Source organism: Aplidium turbinatum, chromosome 13 (assembly GCF_918807975.1).
Source record: "Aplidium turbinatum chromosome 13, kaAplTurb1.1, whole genome shotgun sequence".
Classification (NCBI taxonomy): domain Eukaryota; kingdom Metazoa; phylum Chordata; class Ascidiacea; order Aplousobranchia; family Polyclinidae; genus Aplidium; species Aplidium turbinatum.
Window position 1 is genome coordinate 23,362,859 of NC_137484.1, and position 14,525 is coordinate 23,377,383.

The 14,525-nt window shown below is 39.0% G+C and overlaps 1 protein-coding gene across 2 annotated transcripts; it reads right to left on the bottom strand.

The window, feature by feature from the left end:
- Nucleotides 1-2,470: 2,470 nt before the first annotated feature.
- Nucleotides 2,471-10,726, bottom strand: LOC145782442 (uncharacterized). Of its 2 annotated transcripts, none has more exons than XM_082594231.1 (10): nucleotides 10,571-10,726; nucleotides 8,660-8,742; nucleotides 6,018-6,195; nucleotides 5,689-5,730; nucleotides 5,139-5,224; nucleotides 4,636-4,730; nucleotides 4,268-4,319; nucleotides 3,279-3,413; nucleotides 2,918-2,968; nucleotides 2,471-2,539 (listed from the first exon to the last, which is right to left on the bottom strand). In XM_082594231.1, the coding sequence occupies exons 1-10, from the start codon at nucleotides 10,608-10,610 to the stop codon at nucleotides 2,498-2,500; spliced, it is 804 nt and encodes a 267-aa protein (XP_082450357.1). In that variant the 5' UTR covers nucleotides 10,611-10,726; the 3' UTR covers nucleotides 2,471-2,497. The 2 variants fall into 2 exon arrangements, with proteins under 2 accessions (XP_082450357.1, XP_082450356.1); XM_082594230.1 differs by having other exon boundaries at nucleotides 5,133-5,224.
- Nucleotides 10,727-14,525: the final 3,799 nt, after the last annotated feature.

The window sequence follows — 14,525 nt, forward strand, 5'->3', positions numbered from 1 at the left end:
TTCATACTTTTTAACAGAGTTCTGGTTCGGTGTTTACTTGGTGTAAAATTTCTTTATTTGTTTACTTTTCCACTCAACACATTTCAAAAGCATCAATTTTTTCAGCCATTTATGCTCACTACCACCACCTAACGGGTTATTTGACTCTCGTTTATATTGTCATTATTAAGTTCATTGTCTACTCTAGAAAGCTGTGTCATGTGTACATATAAGCTAAGTAGAACTCGGTTAATCCGGATTCGATTTGACCGGCGATTCCATCCGGATTAGGCGAAGATCCGGATTAACCGATGACGGTTTTTATCAAGCCTGACGTTACCTAGATAGAAGGGTATCGGTAAAAATCACCGAAATTGAACGCATTAGTGTGGTCATCTGTCAATTCCGAGACGCGCGATCACCATATTAGCGATAGAATTCTTTTGAAATGCAGTAGCCAATGCATGTAAAACGATTGTATTTGTAGACTCTGCGTCTAACGCAAGAACACACTGGCAAAAGTTATATCTTCAGACATGCGTGTCGGAATAATCTGTAGTCACTCAAAACTTTTGAAAACAGTTACGGAAGACGAGTTTCTTTGGAAAACTTAAAAAAATCAAACATTAGTCTTCTATTGGAAAAACATCACCGACATACCGCCGAAAATTCCACCGACATATGTATCGGTATGGGAACTTGTGTAACTTTTGTACTGTGTATATTGCATATTTCAAACATGTACCTATGTTCCTGTTACTGACAAATAAAACATTGATTGATTGACATCTTTTCAAGTGACAGTACGAGTTTGGGCATTTGCGCACGAATTTTGCGTTAGGAGGGATTACTGTTCATGAAAAGAAGAAATCCGCAATAATTTATTGCGTCACATTAACGGAACAATAGATAAGAAATTTCTCGCAATAAGCCACGTTACGTTTTAGCATAAAATGGCAAAACTGTCGGGAAAATCCGGATAAAGCGATAGAGAAAACGCAACTGTTGTCCGGAATAGGCGAAGATCCGGATTAAATAATCCGGATAATCCGAAGCTGTTTCTTAAGAAAAAGATTACAAATCATTTGTACTTCCAATTTCATCCGGATTAGGCGAAGATCCGGATTAACCGAATCCGGATTAACCGAGTTCTACTGTACTTCCGAAAAGTTGTCGGAACTGCGGACATCATTATCAATTTATTTTCACTAATTAATGTCCAAAGACATTTTTAACTGCGGATAGAGGCCAATGCTTCGATCTTTTCAGCGCAGTGAAAATACAGAGTTCGGATGCGACACTTTATTTATTATTTATGCACATCAGTTTGTATCATGGGCCAATCGTATTGATGTTTGTTGATTAAAGAAAATGAAGGTTGTATCATTAGCTCCGAGACAATGATTTAGCATCATGTCAACAAATCAGAATTTTACTTTACAAATTTATTCTTATGCACACACGCGGGTGGCAACGAGACGTTCTTGAACGTTAAATCAACGTAAAAAACGATTGATTTGATGTCTGGAGTCTTTTCTATTTCCTCCTGAAATTCTGGATGATTGGACCTGGTGTAGTACGCGGTGCCCAAGAAAGTGTCGCGCGTGTCGCAATGCTCAAGTCCATGATCCAATAGAAATAATCCGTGGAAACCAGTAGTGGACTAGTGGATCTACTAAAATATTTTTGTGGAATTGCACGGTTGCAAAAATCCGTTATCCCGAATATCGATATTCTAAGGGGGTTTGCATATCAGAAAATTGTGACAAGTATTTTTGTGTTTCAACATTCTTCCTTTTAGATCCAAATTGTGAGTTTTGAACATACAATATAAACACTAGACTACCGGCTTAATGGTAAATGAAATGTGATTAGCGAGCAAATCTACATGTTTTTGTTACGTGCCTGTATCCGCTACAATCCACTTTAGACTCCCTGAAAACACATTGGCTGCTATTTCAACAGACTTCACTATCATTGATCAGAACGGATTGTTTATTGAAAAAGAAAAGTAGTTCACAAATGGAAGCAGAATAAAGCCCGGCGCTGTTCTTGAAGTGCGGCTCACCGATTCACTGTGGAATGCAAAATATTGAGATTTCAAAACCTGCAATGGCATCCTGTAACTTACATTCTGGAGCAGTTCATCGTGTGAATTGCGTTTAGTGCAAAAATGTTCGTATTATTTTGTAACAAGCAGATAACCAATTCTGCAATTTAAAGTGTTCGAAAATAGCAAATTTTAAGTGCCATGGCTGACTCAGATGGATATTTCACGACAACAACACTTGTTTTTCAGATTTGAAAAGATTGACGCAGCTGAACGTAGGAGAGCACTCTCAAATGGAATGGAACAATTCAATTCTACAGTGGCAAGTCAACCACAAGCCGCCGGTGGCTTGCTCCATTGGGTGTCCGCCAATCGCACCGGAAACTTTGGACAGCAAATTATTCCTGAAACAAATCTTAATGCACGATTTCAACTCACCTGTTTATTTCGCGACCATAAACGACGACATCAACCGGTTACTGAAGTTGTTTTTTTTTTTCGGCCTCCCTCCTAAAAGTAAAAGATTGTGGAATAAGATTTGAAAACTCAAAAATCACAGCTCAGTCGGAAACAAAATTGACACTGACGCCTGTACATCTGCAATTGCGCAACACAAACGATTCGGATCAGGTGTGGCGCCAGATACCAAATCAACCATTGTTTACATTGATTCGACGTCTGCAGACGTTGAACCATTGATTCGACGTCTGCAGATGTAAACAATGATTGATTTGCTGTCTGGGACGCCCATGGTAGACACGAGGCGGTTCCTTAGGAAGACAGTCAAGACACTGAAACATTCTTGAAGGCTTCCTTCCCGTCCACATTACCAAAATTAAAACATGAGTCAGAAGAAGACAAACAAAATGGCAGTGCCATGAAACAAACCTTCTTCAAAGCGGACTTGGCTTCTCCGACTGACGGGGTCTTCTTCGCGCTCTGCAATGAAAAATGTTCGTTATAAAACTTGCGCACAACAAAAAATATGAGATCGTCTGGACAACGTTGAAAAAGCTGATGTGTTCGGCTGTCTACTTTTATTATCATCGGCATGAGTTTAGGCGTGATAGACACCGCAATGTTCAACTCGCCAAAGCACGTGATGCTGAAGAGCTTTATCCTGCACAAACAGAAGAGACTTCCGCTGCGGTGACACAATAAAAGAGGATGACCTGTCGACCACACAACAATGGAAATAGGCTGTTTGTTTGAAAAATAAACGTTTTAGTTTATTACATTCGAAGCTAACCTGAGGAGCTTTATTCTCTTTTTGTTGAAGAGGAGTCTTCGGAGTTTCTTTCTTCTTTGGGGTCTCTGTTGCCTTTTTCTTTTTTTCGGGGGCTTCAGTTTTAACTTCAGCTTTCACATCCGAGAACTTTCGCTTCTATACAATGAAGAACATATCTTATGTTAGTATAAAATTAAAAAAGATTACAATTTTTGTTAACTCTTTCAGTCTCTTACGTCCAAAATGGTGATATGATAATGATGGCTATTCCTCATGTTTGAGGGCGATGATTTTCGTATAAAAGTTAACAGTGACATCTTAAATGTATTCTGCTGCATTTAAAATCACTCGGGAGGGTGAGTTGTAGCGATAGTTGGCGCTCCTTTCTCCTCTGAGTTGTAGACCTCGAAAGTGGCCTCCTCCAGTTTGTGTGTTCGATATTAAGCTGAGGTAGCCACAAAATGCCATGATAACCACAGCGTAGCTCGCGATAGAATGCAATTACATAAATGGGTTGGTTAATCTTCGTCCTCGGACTGACAAAGCCTTGACAGGTTATTCCTGGTAGTTTCGCATAACTTGTAGAGGCTTTAGATGCAAGGCCGGTTACCGGGATTGACAGAGTGAAGTTTTCCAATTGTTGTGGGGGGGGAGGGATTATTTTATCTACTAGGTGCCACTGAATGGAGAGCAGTCCTGAAATGCGTTGTTCAAGCGCAGAGTCGAATAAGCGCCGCGTGATCTTGAGCCTGGCGCGCAACCACTGAGCTACTGAGGCGGATTACTGAAAGATTTCAAACGGCTTTACACAGTTATTGACAACCGTGGTTCAAAACCCCTTCAGGTACAGAACCACATGCGAAGCCGACCGCATATCAAATTAGCCTCCAGTGCAAGTATTTATAGATCTCCACACTTGATCAGTTCAACACAGCACAACCCTTTGGATTGCCAACTCCGAGCAATGTCGTCAGATGGTACCACTTGCGCCAACAAACACGGGAAGTTACCTTGGAAGCAGATTTTGGTTCAGGTGGTACATCTTCATCGTCCATGTCTTTACTGAAAGCACAATACAGACACGAGGTAAATACAATTGCATGGTCATTGGTCAAGATAGAAACGCCCAAGTTTAAATATATATTTTGTCTTTTCTTAGGAAAAGTGCACAAATGTAGTCTGCAGCTAAAAAGGTTTTAAAGGCAAATCGACTTAATGAGAAAGTGACGGAATAACAGAACCCTAACAGTCGCGCGGCTTTGATTGACATGCCCGCTAAAGTAGGGAACGCTAACTGGTTAATAAGGCAGCAAAATTGTGCATTGATACAACGTTTGCAAATGTTGAAAAAGTTGCCTGGCAAAGGCCCACCACTCACTCGGCTTCGTCGCTTTCAATTTCATCTTCAAGGGCCTCCTCATCCAAGAAGGAATCTTTTTTCTTCTTTATTTGCTTCGCATTGGCTTTTGGCTTCTGTGGAAATATGTACAATTGTACATCCCCAAGTCATATATCTCGAGCCCAGTGTCACGATAATATTCTAATATTCTAATACACCTCATAGTGCTCATGCATAAAATCCATTTAGCAACTGAAAAAAAATATGTTTTAACAAGAGTCAATTGAAAATGGTTTATTTTTCAAGGTATTGTCACATTATATATAATACCATTTTAATTGCACCTCGATCGTGGATTGTTGTTTAAATTAAACAAAATGTTTAAGACATTTACACAAAACAGGAATCACCAAAAGTTAATCGCGCCGACAATCACCAAGACTGCAGTCTGCAAGTCAGTCGTTTTTTACATTTAACGTCTGAATCAATGTAAAAAAACGACATGTTTGCTATTTGGGTACAACTTAAACTGCAACCTTTACATCGTTTTGTTCCTCTTCATCAGAAATGTCTTCACTTTCCATGTCGCTGTCATAATCTATCTCGCTATCTTCGTCGTCATATTCTTCTGCAAGATTACAGTTTAACCATTATTAAACACACCACTTACATCACTGAAAGGTCCATATATGCAGTAACTGAGTATAAGGAAATATGGTAAGCATCTCATTGTACAAAAAACCCTAGGTACTAACGAAGGTAAGGTGGACAGTTTCTTTCTCTTGTCCGCTTTTTCTTTCACAATTATGCTCACCTATTGTATTACACCGTAGTAAGAAGTGAACTAGTGATTTCAGTAACTAGCTTTGACGTCAATATACTGTATAGTTGTTGCAAAGCGACCGCCATATCCTCTGCATCATGTTAATTTGTATTAACAGGCAAGAAAATTATGATTTAAAACCTGCATTGCTACAGTGTGAAGACAAGCATTGCGAATAACTCCAATAAATCCTTTATTAAAAGTGAGGAACAAATAACAACAAAATGCTGGTTGCAAACACATTATCCTATGCAGGACGCACAACTCACCCATAATCATGTGGTTGCCCACCAAATGAATAGGTCCACTTCCTGCAAGAGTGTGAAAACAAACAGTAAATGGATTGTAATAGTATTTGCAAGCAATTTGCTCTGCAAATGTGATTCAGCTAAGTTCCATGTTGAAATTTCCATAACAGCACACACCAACCTACAACAATAAGCTGAAAACACCATTTCGACATCACCCCGCTACCAACCATCTAACACAAAAATAATCCGAACTCACTTGTGATTACAAGAAATATAAATAAGAAATTTGTTTGTGTTTGTCCTTAAAAGATTTATAGTGCTTCTATAAATAACCACCGCAAACTCACCTTCAACAAGTTTAAAGATAGCTGGAGGAAGAATTGTCAAGTCTGAGAGGGAAACATCCTCTTGGTTTTCAGCACGCAGGGAACAGATGCAAAACTCAACCTTCTCCTGTTCGTGGTCAAATGAGGTCACTTGGACCAAGTTTCTTTCATTTTCCTTTGCCCCAGCACCAAGACATGCCTAATAAAACATAGAGAAGCAAATGATAATTAGTGCATAGCTAAAGGGAGGAGTGTAGCTAGCTGCAAAGATAAGGAGCCATTTGACGTTAAATCCATTTTGTCAAGAGCAATCAGCGGCACATCTAGAAAAAATCAAAGGGGGTCGGTAACGAGAGAGAAAACTAACAATTATTTGCAGAAGTGGATATATCACAGTTAGATTGTTAGAATATTAGCCTAATGTAAATTGACAGCGCAATGATCCAATTCTGTGACATGCGAAGCAACCTTTTTCACTCTGCGCTTGCTACTCAATCTCAAAAAAAGTTTCCTGCGCTTTCGAAAGTAGGCAGCAAATCGTTTGCTCTCCAGGCCCACATTTTAAAAAGTAGTTCATACAAGCTTATGGCCTGGATACGTGTCAAGTTTGACAAGACTGTAAAAAAAATTTAATTGCCGTCTTTTTGATAACAAAATTATAAAATTGGTTTAAGAATCTGTAAAGTTGCGACCATACGAAGATTACAAATCAGACTAGCCTATAGCTAGCTGCAGTTTTGTTTTGTGGGTTAATAAGGTTCGGAATGGCCCGTTTCGGCGAGTGCCCTATTCAGCGAGTTCCCTATTCGGCGGTTTTTTGAATTTTTTTTTTAATATCATGTACCGTAGTCTAATTATCATTGTCGTTTTAGGGGTAAGTGTTAGGGGTGAGAGTTGGGGGTTAGGGTCTTATTTCAATGTTTAGCGACGTTAAAACGATGTAAAAGCGGCAATGTTAATTAGGCTACGGTACCCGATAACTTTAAAAAAAAAATCGCCGAAAAGGGCACTTGCCGAATCGGTTTAGCCGAATAGTAGCAGACCCAATAAGGTTGCATTCTACGTAAAGATGCCCAAAGTAGAATTTTGAATCCTTAAGATTCGAATTCATCCAAAATCGAATCTAAAAACCGCTTTTTATCTTTAAAAAAATGCTTCGCCGATCCGCAAAACGCCTGCAAGTCACGTGCGTCGTGCATGCCAATCCGTTTCCGCATGTGATTAACAGAGGTCCCTTACGTGTGTGTGGGCGTGTGTGTTGTTTTGAGAGAACAAAGGCAAAAGAAGAAAACGATTCAACTTGAGAATGAGAACTTGTTAAAACGATGGCTTTGCAAAGCTTCTTTTTCATGCCGTTGTAACTTGCGTAAAGCTGAGCCGGTTTCCCGCACTTCAAGTTTTACTACCCTGGAAGGTCAGCCATTTTGTTTTTATGACATCATATTGCGTGAATAAATGACGGTCTGTTAATATTTTGTATTGCAGTTTATGCGACTTGAGCGTGAAACAAGTTTGGTATGCATAAAACGTAGCTTGAACTGACACATGTTAAATAGTACGGTACGTAAGTCTCAGTCTAGTTAGACGTCCATCTTCTTAAAGTTGCAAATCTTAAAGGAGGCTGTCATGCCGACTAGACAGCCCCCTAGTTGCGCCCCTGAGAGCAATAGAGATAATATGTGTACGTGTACCAGAAGGATAAGAACTGGACAAATCAATATCTTTTTGAAACAGAAAAAACAATGAGTCAGCGTAAAAGTGTGTTATTTAACTTAAGGCAGTGGCTATTTGACCGGCTCCGGTCTTTGAATCTGAAACACTATTTGACCGGTCATGACGTCACTACATAAGCGCTTTTTTCTTTTTCTCTTTCAAAGCAACAGACGAGAAGCGCCGATATAAGTTCTAACTTCAACACGCATTCTTCAACTCAGTCCGTGGCGCGTGCGATACGTCTCCGGCCGCCAATCTAGAGGGGATGAGTTCGATACCATCCGGAAGCATTTTTTTTTTTCATTTTTTTTATCTAAATTTTGACCCGAAGCGCATTTTTGTGGTCAATTTTTAATTTGAGTAGCCTACAGCCCATTTTTTATGTCTTTTCAAATGTGAGTAATACTGTTAGAGTTTTTTTAATTTGCTGGAATTTGAGAATTTCTCTTGGTAATTTTCCGATCGTCATAAGTGAACGTGTGTTGCCGAACGACCCTACATTTTTCTCCCAAGTTAGTTATATACAATAATTCTTTAAAAAAATGGTTTTACCATTATCATTTCTTTTAAAAGAAGTATTGTATATAACTAACTTGAGAACTATTAACTAACTTGGACTGTAGGCTACTCAAATTAAAAATTGACCACATAAATGCGCTTTGGGTCAAAATTTAGATAAAAAATAAATGAAAAAAAAGAATGCCTCCAGATGGTATCGAACTCATCCCCTCTACATTGGCAGCCGGAGACGTATCGCACGCGCCACGGACTGAGTTGAAGAATACGTGTTGAATTTAGAACTTATCTCAGCGCTTCTCGTCTTTTGCTTTGAAAGAGAAAAAGAAAAAAGTGCTTATGCAGTGACGTCATGACCGGTCAAATAGTGTTTCAGATTCAAAGACCGGAGCCGGTCAAATAGCCACTGCCTTAACTTAAACCATCATACATACCCTCTTCAAAACAAGTTGTTCCATACAGCCATCCTCTCTTCCTTCAAATTGTGTTGATTGAGTGCTTTTAGACAACTTAGTGCCTGCAATAAATTCAAAAAATAAATCATTACATTCTCAATATACAGTTGTACACTTAATTAACCTAGTAATATGTATATAGTATTGAAAATGCAAGTGACCATATTAATGACGCCAAATTTTTTTTATCTTAGTCACATTTATTGCATTTGTGCATAGTCAATTAGTCACGCACACAAGTCAGTATGGCACATAGCCCTCACTTGTAAGAAAGCTTCCGGGCCAACCAAAGGTCCATTGACCATGAAGCTCGTCAACAAGGGTTCACTCTCACCAAAAACACAGCACACTAAAATGTCTGAAAAATGGCATACCACAGCTCCACTTCTTTTCAACATACACAACCACAGCCTGCCAAGCAGTCTGGTTATACAATACATGGACCTAGCTATTTTAACACTGCAAAAAAAGCATGGGCCCCTGGAGCTCAAACAAAGAATATGCATCCAGATATATCACGAGATATGTGCGTTTTCTGGGTGCAACCTAATTCGTACCATGAACAGTTCGTACCGTCAGTTCGTACCTTGAAAAGATCGAAAGAAAAAATTAAAAAAAGGCGTAGTCGCTGATCGCAGCTTCCGCAAACATTTTAAAATTAAAGCCGGAGTCGCTGATCGCAGTTTCCGCAAACAAACTGAACTGAAAAGTTAGTGAAAGCGGAAACTGCGGAAAAATGTTTGCAGAAACTTCGATCAGCGAGGGTTAGGGTTAGAGCATAGATTACTCTATGGTTAGAGTTAGGGTTAGGGTAAAGGTTAGCGGAAACTGCGATCAGCGAGGGTTAGGGTTAGAGCATAGATTACTCTGTGGTTAGAGTTAGGGTAAAGGTTAGTAGAAACTGCGGTTAGCGGAAACTGAGGAAAAATGTTTGCGGTAGCTCCGATCAGCGAGGGGTAGGGTTAGAAGAGCATAGATTACTCTATGGTTAGAGTTAGGGTAAAGGTTAGCGGAAACTGCGATCAGCGAGGGTTAGAGCATAGATTACTCTGTGGTAAGAGTTAGGGTGAAGGTTAGTAGAAACTGCGGTTAGCGGAAACTGCGGAAAAATGTTTGCGGAAGCTCCGATCAGCGAGCGGTAGAGCATAGATTGCTCTATGAGTCTATGGTTTGGGTTAACGCAAACTGGGGGAAAATGTTTGCGGAAACTGCAATCAGCAACTTCGGCTTTGTGCTATCTTTTCTCTCGATCTTTTCAGGGTGAAAATTTTAAAATGTTTGCGGAAACTGCGATCAGCGACTTCCGCTTTTTTTAATTTTTTCGGTTAGACTAGAGCATAGATTACTCTCATGGTTAGGGTTAGCGAAAACTGCGGAAAAATTTTTGCGAAAACTGCGATCAGCGACTTCCGCTTTTTTGAACTTTTTTTCTCGATCTTTTCAAGGTACGAACTGACGGTACGAACTGTTCATAGTACGAATTAGGTTGCATCCCGTTTTCTTATGGTAGAAGATCCATCTAAGGATCCACTCACAGGCTATAGTATAGCCTTAACAGGCTTCTAAGCTCTAACGACCATCATTAAATGACTTCCAAAACTACATACTGCACTGATACCGCTCCATGTGTGGTCATAAGCAAACATTTTTGCAAATCTGTTGATATCTGAATCTTTTTTCTTCGTTTGCGTTTGTGCACGAAACTTTTCTCTACTCAAATTTGCAACTTTTTTTACAAACAACAAGGCAATGTCTCTCATTCGCCGATGAGAAATATCGCTTGTGCTAAGTCTTGAGGTGAGGGCCGCCATCTACAAGTCTATAGCCTAGGTGTTTGAGCAAGACGGCACAACATTGTTCTTCTGCTATTACAATATTAAAAATACTCACACCAAATGTATTCTTTAGTTGTGTCTGGTGGCATCTCCATCTTGCTTTTGAATTTAGTCAAAATTAATTGCACAATTTTATTGTCTGAATTTAAAAAGAAATAATATTGTTACCGGAGAAACTACACTTCGAATATGAATTCTACAAAACATCTATTAAGCCTAAGATATCAAAAGAAAGTTAGCATTACACAATTTGTTGCAGCCAAACCAAGCACATGTTTGCAATGAGAACATAATTAAGGAATCTATGGCATCGCACATGCAGTCATTTCATGCACAACGTTTTTGTTGAGCATGTGCGCAGTCAATATACTTCAACTAAATGCTTAGCAACAATTTATAAAATTTCGATTTGCCAAACCAATGACCCTGAGCCTGAGGCCTCAACAACTCTAAAACAAGGGAAAAAGAACCATGCTTGGTTTCGTCACGCATGAGCAAACATCTTTGTAACACGTGGTATGTTTCAAGTTGTGAAAAAGGGACAAATATGCCTTGGTGCCAAAATTATTATTTTATTCTTGATTAGAGGCGTGCGTCTAGCCTTCCAAAAATTAAAAGCATTTCCAATTTTTTTAAGGAAAATACAACATCTTTATGAGATTACATCAATACTTTGTTTACTTCGTAAAGGTTGGTCAAAAATAGAAACCAATGAATATCATTTTGCAAGTAATCGTAGATGCGTTGTAACGGTAAACATTGGAACATGACTATTAGTTGAGTTTGTTTTTATTTCTGACCATCACAACGAAAAAACAATATGTGACAAACATACTAGAGTTTAATGTGAACACTATAATATAAACGACGACCTTTTAGAGTACATGTTAATATTATGAGTACATGCATAATATTAAATTATATTAGTTAGTTAGAAGTATCTTGCATCCGCTAGTTCGGATCATGTAATTGTAACAGGAGGCTGGCTTGACTGGTTCCAGGCTTTGGCGTATGTCAGCTTGACTGACCCCATTGTTTGTTGTTTACATTTAAATACTTCGCCGAATGCTTAATATTCTCGTACTTTTTATTGTTGCAACTAAAGCTTGTCACTTCACTTTTATAATGTAGCTTATGACCTAATTACCTTCATAATTTGCATAAAAATTGTCATTATTACTGCTCGTAGATTAATTTCGCAGACTAATTTGTTTCTTAGCAACCAAATAACATTTTTAGTCATTTTTTTAAAGTGAACTGCTGTAAATTTTACTGTACTATGCTGTTGATAAAAGTTGTACTGATGAGGGTTCAATACCCGAAATCGCGCGATATGCAACATAAGAATTTCTAATTGGAACAATACAACAGAAGAATTTCAAATTGGACTTTGTCTCACTTTTATGCATGTACTCATAATATTAACATGTACTCTAAAAGGTCGTCGTTTATATTATAGTGTTCACATTTTTCTTAAATTTTTGATGCTTTTGTATCTGCTTTACGCGGATCCCCGATTGACTTTACGTTGATACGGGTTTAAAGTAATCGCCCCCTTTTTTTAAATAACATACTAGAGGTCTATAAAAAAGTAGAAGCGACAAAACGCGGACGTTAGGCTATAACGTGCATGATACCAAAGCAGGACAATCGATTTCACAGTTCAACTTGTTTATACTTCTGACCCCCACAACGAAGCAAAATGCATGCTAAACATAATAGAAGTCTAGAAAAAGGTATATAAGCGACAAAACGCGGACGCTACAACGTGCTTGATACCAAAACAGGACAATCAGTTTAAAATATGGCACCGTGGCAACATTCCTTTCATTATTACGTCACATAACTGCTTATACGTGAGTTTGAGATATTGCAAATTATTCTGACCATTCGTAAAATTGTTACTTGGAAGTTGGTCGCAAATTTAACTGTTTTGCTTATTGCTTGCTAGCTGGGCAAAGTTTCCGTCATTTATCTGAGTAGTTTGTTGTAGTGACAAGTTTTTAATGGTGTATTGCGTTGCACCCCATTTTCGATAGCCGCAGGCTAATTTTACAGAAATACACTTTTTAAATAGACGTTTCAAAGGAGTGTTTCTTTTTCAGTCATTACATACAGACGAACGGTTCCGGAAATCTTATGTTACAATTTTCCCACGAAAAGATTATGGTTTACCGCTGTGACCAGTTAGTACATAATTTTTTTTCTCTCTAAAAATTTACTTTTAAATACATCCAGCTGGTATAATAGAAGGCCCATTGTAGCCTAACTCTTGAGTCTTGACACATCTTTGTTTGTTTGTTTATCTTTATCCTGCATTGCGGGAAAGCGGACTTGAGCGCTATGCATCGGTGTACGCCTTCCGACGTACACCTGACCCACGCTGCAGCCGACTGCAATGTCTGTTTCCGGTTGTCTGCTCTACTTATGACTTAAATTTGGTACTACCCATTACTCGAAATCGATCATCTAGTTTCTTTATCAAGGACGCATTTCAATGAAGACCACAAAACCCTATATGAAAATCGTGAGCTTTTTGAAAGACGTTTTAGAAAAAAGCGTAACCCGTAGATGACATGAAAGCTAATAATTAAAAGAACAAAGCTTTTCCCAACTTTTTATACGTGCTGGTGACCAATGTCCAGCAAAGAAGTAAGGATTAGTTGGTCGCCACTCACCAGTCTGTCTTTTTTGTTAGAGATAGACTATACATTAATGACAAGTATATAGGCTAACCGATGAAAGAAGCAGATTATGATTAGGCCTACTGCGAGCAGTGGCGTAGCTAGGGAATGTGCCGCCCGGGGCGGATTCAGATTTTTCCGCCCCTTCAAGAAAAAGCATGTGAAAACAGGGCCGGATTTAGGAGGGCAGAGGGTGCAGGTGCCTCGGACCCCCCAACTTTTAAAGGGCCCTCCTACGTGGAAAAGATGTGATTTTGTGTTATTTGTTTTCTTTCAGCCTTTGTAGTTTCTGCAAAATGCTGTGCAGTGCTAGATTAATGCTACTGTAGACGTCGAGGTGGCTTTTCGCGCCGTAGGCGCTAAAATTTTTTTTGCACGGGAGCCCTGTAACAGACATAATCGATGCTGCCTCCAGCGGCAAGTGTACGTCATATCCGCATCATGTTAATTCAAGCCAGTGTTGTCAGATTGGGCGATTTATCTGCAATTGGGCTACTTTTAGTTGGGCTTGGCGCCAAAAAATGTTGGTTTACGACTTGCGCTTTTTTGGGCTACTTTCAGTCTCTGATTTGGCGCGAGACGGCGCTTAAATTTGGCAGAATTTTAAGTTGTTTGACAGTGAATTTTGAGTTGGCAGAACTGAATAATTGGTAGAATCCGAACAGCCTTTGAAAATGTTGGTAAAGTTTCGGTTTATTACGGAAAAAATGACGTTATTTTTTTGATTCGGTATGAGGATTGATTTTACTGCTGACCATTAGCAGCTTTGACTGTTGTTACAGCAATGCTGTATTCATTTTCATCCGGGAGAATGGAAGGACTGACTGGCGAGTGGCGAAAGCGAAATTGCACTTGTATCGAATATCGGAAATTATAGGGTAGTTATGATCTTGGTTTAGAACCGTACCATAATTTTTAAAGCTTTTATTGGTGTCTAAGCTATAAATTAAAGTGGGAAAAATTGAATGTCAGTGGAAAAACTTACTGAATGTAAACTGGTCTTCCTTATGTGATTAAAAAACAATGATAGATTCTTGTATTTTTTGTACCAAGGTGTACGAGTTTAGAAATGCTGCAGGGGAGTATAAATTTAGAGAAGTTGCTCAATTGGCACTAACAATGTAGCCTATACTAATCAGCAATGCATTACGGTAGTTGAGCGAGCCTTTTCGAGAGTTTCTGCAATCAAAACCAAACTGCGAAATCGTATCGGTCTTCAACTTTTGTCAGCGATTGTGAGGATCAGAACTTTGCTGCCACAATTGGAAAAATGCTGTTTGATCCCCGGTCATCAATGCGGAAGCATGACAGCTCTATATATGAAAA